The following is a 7,141-nucleotide window of genomic DNA, read 5'->3' as shown; positions in this document are numbered from 1 at the left end:
CCGTTTCTGCAAATGGGCAAGCCAGTCCTGTGTCCATTTCTTCCAGAATCCATGGATCATCCTTTGCTGGATGAGAAAGGTTTCTTTAAACTTCGTTGATGGGGCTCTACATTCTGGTGGTGCGAGCATGGCATCGCCCATTAACAAATGTCCTGGAGTGAGGTAGCTTAGATCTTCGGGGTCTGCGGTAAGGGGCACAGTGGCCGCGAATTCAGACATGCTTCTATGCGTATGAGTACCGTCGAAAACTCTTCATAAGTGAGGCAGGAGCTTCCAGCCATTCTAGTCAAATGGTGTTTGACTGATTTAACGTTCGCCTCTCAAAGCCCTCCAAAATTCGGCGATCGGGCCGGCTAAAGTATCATTCAATTTGCTTGTCAACTAATCTTGCTGCGGCCGTGTTCTCGTTGTCCCGCTGCCTTGAGAGTTCATTCCGAAGTGCTTTGTCCGCGCCCACAAAATGGGTGCCATTGTCGCTATATATGTGACGACATAGTCCGCGTCGTCCTATGAACCGATCCAGTGCCCACAGAAAATGATCCGATGTGAGTCCGGTGACTACCTCCAGGTGGACAGCTTTGGACGCCAAACAGATGAATATGGCGATATAACCCTTATACGTTGCTGTTCCTCTCAGTACGGCAGCCTTTAGCTCAATGGCTCCGGTTTAGTCGATGCCGGTAGCCCAAAAGGGACGACATGGCGAATTGATTCGATAAGTTGACAATTCCCCATGAGTTGCTTGTCAGCTGTTGGGCAAGCACGAAAACATTGCATGCATCCACGCATCATCCTTTTGGTAGCTAGGCGTCCGTTTACAATCCAAAAGCGTAAACGTGTATGCGCTAGGGTCAGCTGAACTCCTCCATGAAGCGTGGCATGATGTGCATCCTTAATGACGAGATCTGTGAATGAGTGATTAGATTAGATTATCGGATGTTTACGATTGAATGATAACTGCGCGTGACTTAAGCGGCCACGGACGCGAAGAACGTTATCTTCGATGAATGGGTTTAGATTTCGTAGTTTGCTTAGCTTCGGAAGTGGTTTAGAAGAATGTATTGCCTTTAGGTCCGCTGTAAACGATTCAGCTTGAACCAATCGAACTATGCATAGGAGGGCGTCATTGAGTTCTCTTAATTTTAGATGACCATTCAGTCGATCTGCCTTGTACCGAGAGTTTATACTAAACCTGAGAATGTTGGCGGTTATACGGATCAGACGGCTAAAGGTTGAATAGCGGTTGAGAATGCTGTCTTCCTTTACGAGCATGTGGATGTTGATCTTGTCTGTTTTGGTTTCTAGCATACTTGGGTCGACGATTGGTGGGATGGAATTGGTAGGCCAGTCATTGTCGTTGAGACTCAACCAATCTGGGCCGTTCCACCACAGGGACGATGTAGAAAGCTCCTTGGGACTTCTCCCGCGAGTGGCAAGATCGGCAGGATTTTCGTTGGTGCTCACGTGTCTCCATTGGTGTGGGTTTGAGTGTGCACGGATATATGCCACCCTGCTCGCCACGAAAGTTTTCCAACGATTTGGGTCCCCGTTTATCCAATGTAAAACGATTGTTGCATCCGTCCAGTAGAATACCGGAATGGGCTCGTCGGTCCATGTATTATTTTCCAATACCCATCGTACCAGCTTAACGGCGAGGACTGCTCCGCTTAATTCGGTTCTTGGAATGGTTAGGGGTTTCGTAGGAGAAACTTTGGTTTTGGCTGTAAGTAGGGAAACATAATGTGAATTAGTTTGCTGAACACGTAAGTAGACTGCTGCTGAGTAGGCTACGGATGAGCCGTCACAAAAGGCGTGGATTTGATAACGCTCGCCGGAGTCGGAGGAGAGTCCGGTCCAGCGTTATATAGTGATGGTGTTGATGTCATCTAAATCATTGAGAAACTGCGTCTAGCGTGATGCGAGATGCGAAGGAACTGGGTCATCCCATTGCAATCCGGTGATGGTTCCATCGCACTGTGTGATCGTTGACACCATTATTTCCTTTAATATAATTTTAGCCGATATGATAATCGGGGTAATTAGGCCGAGCGTGTCGAATAATCGTGAGATATTAGATAGGATAAGTCTTTTCGTATTGATAATCGGAGGTTTGTGAAGGATTTTTTATTTGAACTTGGTATCCAGTATATTTCCCCTGGTCCTCACTGTCCTTTTGTAGCAGAGTACTGCTGCATCTGTGCTCGACGGGAATTTCTGCCAACAATGATGGACTGTTGCTCGTCCACTTCCTTAACTCCATGCATGCATTTTGGAGGGCTCCAGATACTTGCTCCATTTTGTCCTTCGCTGCCTCAACTGAATAGTCGCCGGTAAGCATATCATCGTCGTACATCTCGTGCTTCAGGACATGTTTCGCTCTCAGATATCTGCTATTTTCGTCTTCGCCAATTTGATGCACCACTCGAATCGCGGTAAACGGGGCGGATGCTGTGCCGAAGGTTACCGTTGTGAGACAATAACGGATCCATTCATCTGGTGATCGTTTAAGGCGGCCATCTGATGTGATCGTTCGATGGTCATTTTTGGGTCGAAAAGCGTTTTGAACGGCAATCTGACTTCATAACGTCCACTCTCTAGGCGCCGGTGGGTTTCTTTAAAGAATTCTTCGCACCAAGACTCTTCAGGTGAGAGCGGATGACGTTCCGGAACTGCTTCTATTTCGCAAAACTGTTTTAATAAATGTTCTGTGTCTATTGCGGTGTGATAACAATGCAGTTGTTGGTTAGGTTCAGCAGATCCTGCTTGTTCGGACAGAACCCAGCCGAAGATTGTGCTTTGTGCCATGGGCTCGGCTGCTGACCCGGTGCGCAGGCCTGGCAACAAGATTTGGGATAAAAAATCAGCTCCGATTATTATGTCGATCCGTCGGTAGAATTGCGGGTCTGCTAGCTCAAGGCCCGTGAGATGTTCCCAGTTCCGAGAAAGGATGCTATGACCGGGCAGAAATGCTGTTAAGGAATTGAGTACATAGGCAGTTCCGACTTCTAAACTGGGTGAGCTGCTGCTCGGTGGGCGAATGCTGAAGCTAACGGTGCCCTTGCACTGCTGAGTCTTAATTGCTCCAACTCCTGCAATCGTGGTGCGCGTGGAAACCTTCTTAAGACGTAGTGATTGGACTGTATATTCCGAGACTAAGGTTGCTTCGGATCCATGATCCAGTAAGGCGTTGATCGTGGCTTCTTGTCCGGTTTTTGGATTGATGATATGGACTCGGGCGGTCGCTAGTAAAAACGCTCCGTATTGGTGCGTTAGAAGAAACTGCAGTGAGACAGTTCAGGCTGGAGTTGGTGAACTGTGGAGTTTGTGCTGCGGTGTTTGTTACAGGTGTAGACTGAGTTTCTTGTGGGTGTGGCGGACGCTGTGGGTGGTGCAGGAGCGTATGGTGACGCTGACCACATTGTTGACAGTTCCGCGTACTTGTGCACCGTGAGTGCGTATGTGAGGTTCCCAAACAGTTAATACACAATTTGAACCGGATGGCTAACTCCTTTCGCTGATAAGAGTCCATGGACAGGAATGCACGCAACGAAGGTTGCTGGGAGCTCGCGTTTGCGTATTGTGACATTGGATACGCCTAGTGGAGTCCGTGGACGGGCGAACCTGTTGCGCGAATGAGGCGTTTCGGTTTTCAATCGCATCGATCGTGACGAGGCGATCATTTAGGAACTGCTCCAGTTTGATGAATGACGGCATCTCTGTGTTGCTGCCAAGATAATGTTCCCACGCCGTATGCGTCTCCTTCGGCAATTTTGTAGATACGTAGTGAGCGAGCCAATGCTCCCGTGCAGACTTTTACGGTACTTAACAGAAATCGTAGATCTTCCGCCTTCTCCTTATGAAGAGTCGACAAGTTGTACAGTGCATTCATGTGGTGGGAAAATACGATGCGTGGGTTATTATACCGCTTAATGAGCGTCGACCATGCCACCTGGTAATTGGCGTCGGTCAGCTGGATCTGTTGGATGTCGCAATCTCGACCTGCGGGAAGGGAATCTTTCAGAAAATGGAATCTTTGACTATCACTAAGTTGTTGGTTATCATGAATCAGCCGGGAGAATGCGTCGTAAAACCCGGGCCATTCGATGATGTTACCCGAGAACTTGGGTACAGGTATTTGGGGAAAATTAACACGTATTGCAGGTTCTGCTTTATGCAATGGCTGGCGTGTTACGGGAGGTGGTTCCGGTGCATGAATCTGTTTGTAGCAGGGACCGTAAATAATAATTATTATTATTTTAAAAGGCCTACTGAGGTTTTTACATATTTTAATCAACAATTTAACTGGTTTTTATGCACTTTATAGACATGAACAAATAACAGTTAATTTGCTTTCCAGATTTGTTGAAATGCATATGGGCACTTCCAAAATGTCGCTCGGGACATTTGCACACCTTTAAAGTTGAAAAAAAATTGTAAAACAATGGATTTAAGTTTTAATTATGGGCTTTTCTTTTCACTCTTCCCAAGCTCTATTTTTGGTAAAAATCTTGATTTTGTACCACTTTTAGTTTTCAAGATATCGGTAAAAAACTGCCGTATTCGCTCGGGACAAAAATAGAAGTGGCTTTCGGGGAAGTTCATACAACACCAGAAATTAGCGAATTCTGATGGAATATTTTAATGCGATTTTTTTTAGAATGTTGTTCAAACATGTCGCTGTGAAATGCTTTTGGTTTTACTCAAAAATTCTTTGCCGTTTTTTTTTTATGCAGTTTCAACCACATTCGCACGGGACATGTCGCTCGGGACATTTTTTCCGACTGTTTTGTAAAGCGGATTTCTTTACCTCTATCTTTTAATTGCTGGATGTTTTGCTTTTAACTTAATAGTTTAGCATGTGAATGAAGCATTCAGTACAGAAAAATGTTACATATTAGCATTCCTATAGGATAAATTAACAACAGAAGATACACTCATAAAAAAAAATCGAAGAATTTCCTTAAAATCTAGAAAATTCTTTCTTGAAATTTTGCCAAAGGCGACCTCACCTTTGTTTCAAGAAATGGTTTTTTTGAAAGAAAGGGTTTTTTAGAAAGCCACCATAAAAACAAGAAAAAGTATTTCTTAAAACAAGAAAAGCGATTCTTGTTTCAAAGGTGGTTTGTTTCTTGTTTCAAGAAATTAAATTTCTGAAAACAAGAAAGGGTTTTTTAGAAAGGCACCTTTTAAACAAGAAAAATTATTTCTTGTTTAAATTTCCTTTCAAGAAATTTTATTTCTTGATTTAAGAAATAATATTTCTTGAAAGGAAGTTTTATATTAACACTGAAACCCTAAAAATAAAATGTAACTTGGTTTTTTCTTTTGCATATTATATTTATTTACATTTAAAACATTTAACACTTAACATTTAAACATTTTTAAATAACACATTTTTGACTCAAGAAAACATTATTATTACCCAAGGTCTGTTGAACTTCATATGACCTAAGGTGATCCATTTTCTTCGCCTTTCCTCATCTATAAAAAAAGAGTTATTGGGATATCAATGATTTGTTTTTAGATAAACAACTTTTTTGAAATAATGTAATGTTAATAATAGCCAAAATACAAACACGTTGGACAGACGACCGAGAGAGAGGAGCAAGACGGGTAGAAAATGAAGGGTTGAAAATCGAATTTCAGAGAGAGAGAGGCACGGGAGACACACGTACATACATACATATATATTTACATACAGTCCTTTGCGCGAAGGGAGACCGAATGTAAGCAGGGCAGATCGTGTCAGTTTTAAGAAGGTGAAGAGAGAAACGTCGCGACGCGTAGGTCAAGCGAGCGAGAGAGAGGAGCAGCATATGAAAGGGTTGAAAATCGGGTTTCAGATCGGGTGAGCCGCGTACATGCATACATAAGTATGTCAAACAAATACAACATATTTTTCTTACCTTAGAAGGTTTTAAAACAAAATTACAGCTTCGACAAACAAATTATTTGGCTGTTGCAACTGCAGGTATTTTCACTCTGAAAAATAATAAATGCGAGTAATAAGATAAAGTTATTATAGAACTGTACACCCACAAATTTATGTACAAATGTATGTATGTACGTAGCTCTTAGCTAAAAAACAATTCACCTAAATTGGTATACGCTTGGTAAAGAGATTTGAAATGTATCCTTTAATTACATACACACAATTGTACGCCCGCTATACAAAAAATTATATACATATTTACATACCTTTGAATATTCGGAAAAAGGCTTCACCTCTTATCCGCTTGAAAATCACGTCCATCACTCACGAATTTTTTTCACAACTGACGCTCGGGGGATCAGAGAAGTCGGTAGCCGGGTAGTAGTCGGGCCGAGTAGGCCCTTCGTCCCACTTCGTTTTTCTTGTCGTTAACATTCGGCAGCCGAAGGAAGTCAATGGCTACTTTCCTATATTCTAGGGTCATTTCATTCATATATTCAAAGGTGATTTTGTCCTTAAATACGTACAAAAATGTTTTGGCTGCGACGGCAAAACAAACATATGAGATTTTCATTTTTCTATTTTTAAGAAAAATTCTTTCTTGAATTTTTTCCATCAAGAAAGGTTTTCTGTATTCAAAGGACAATTTTCTAATAACAAGAAATTTTTTTTCTATTTTCAAAGGTAGGCCGATTCAATGGCGAGATTTCCAAAATTTAGAAATTAATTTTTATGAGTGTAGGTCCAAAAAATAGCAAAAAAATAGCCAAACACAGATTTTTGCGTATATTGGTGGAGTTTGTCATAAAAATAATCAAACTATACTCCAAATGTGTAGTTAAGCTCAGTATCCAACTAATTAGAAACTAATATCGGGGCAAAATCATGTGGAAATATGTTTTATTCAAGTTTCAAGGTTTTTGGCTTGGTGGACTTTTTTTTGGAAGTGCCCATATACTTTGTGGACAAGAGTAAAAAGAACGTTATTTTTGACGTTTAAAACAAAATATCACAGTACTCTTTTTAAAATAAAAGTCTCAAATAATGATTATTTACGGTCCCTGGTTTGTAGCTTTCGTCGATAGTGCAATATACTTCCAAATAGCGTTCTTCAAACTCAGAGGCCAAACCTTTTAGATAATACGGCGTCTCCTCGAATCTTCGGTGCATACCATCCTTGTGTGTGTCTCTAAAAAGTTCGTCTTCAAA

At 42.0% G+C, this 7,141-nt stretch overlaps 1 protein-coding gene and 1 long non-coding RNA gene across 2 annotated transcripts; both read right to left on the bottom strand.

Annotated features, from left to right (window-relative positions):
- Positions 1-361: 361 nt before the first annotated feature.
- Positions 362-2,353, bottom strand: LOC138912950 (uncharacterized). The gene is made up of 4 exons (XM_070214990.1): positions 2,167-2,353; positions 969-1,721; positions 837-905; positions 362-576 (listed from the first exon to the last, which is right to left on the bottom strand). Exons 1-4 carry the CDS (start codon positions 2,351-2,353, stop codon positions 362-364), a joined length of 1,224 nt encoding a protein of 407 aa, XP_070071091.1.
- A 2,906-nt stretch (positions 2,354-5,259) lies between these two features.
- LOC138913087 (uncharacterized) lies at positions 5,260-6,588 on the bottom strand. Its single transcript, XR_011418666.1, has 3 exons — positions 6,199-6,588; positions 5,907-5,982; positions 5,260-5,481 (listed from the first exon to the last, which is right to left on the bottom strand). It is a non-coding gene; the product is annotated as an uncharacterized lncRNA (long non-coding RNA).
- Positions 6,589-7,141: the final 553 nt, after the last annotated feature.

The sequence above is a fragment of the Drosophila takahashii genome, chromosome 3L (genome assembly GCF_030179915.1).
Source record: "Drosophila takahashii strain IR98-3 E-12201 chromosome 3L, DtakHiC1v2, whole genome shotgun sequence".
Lineage (NCBI taxonomy): Eukaryota > Metazoa > Arthropoda > Insecta > Diptera > Drosophilidae > Drosophila > Drosophila takahashii.
Note: the sequence above shows the minus strand (reverse complement) of the source record. Positions and strands in the feature narration are given on the sequence as shown.

What these genes read in the sequence shown, in the direction of transcription:
- LOC138912950 (XM_070214990.1), bottom strand. Translation starts at nt 2,353, where the DNA reads ATGTACGACGATGATATGCTTACCGGCGACTATTCAGTTGAGGCAGCG. An exon ending in TACTCTGCTACAAAAGGACA is followed by an intron (nt 1,722 to 2,166) that starts GTGAGGACCAGG and finishes CCCTACTTACAG; the next exon opens with CCAAAACCAAAGTTTCTCCT. An exon ending in TCGCGTCCGTGGCCGCTTAA is followed by an intron (nt 906 to 968) that starts GTCACGCGCAGT and finishes ACTCATTCACAG; the next exon opens with ATCTCGTCATTAAGGATGCA.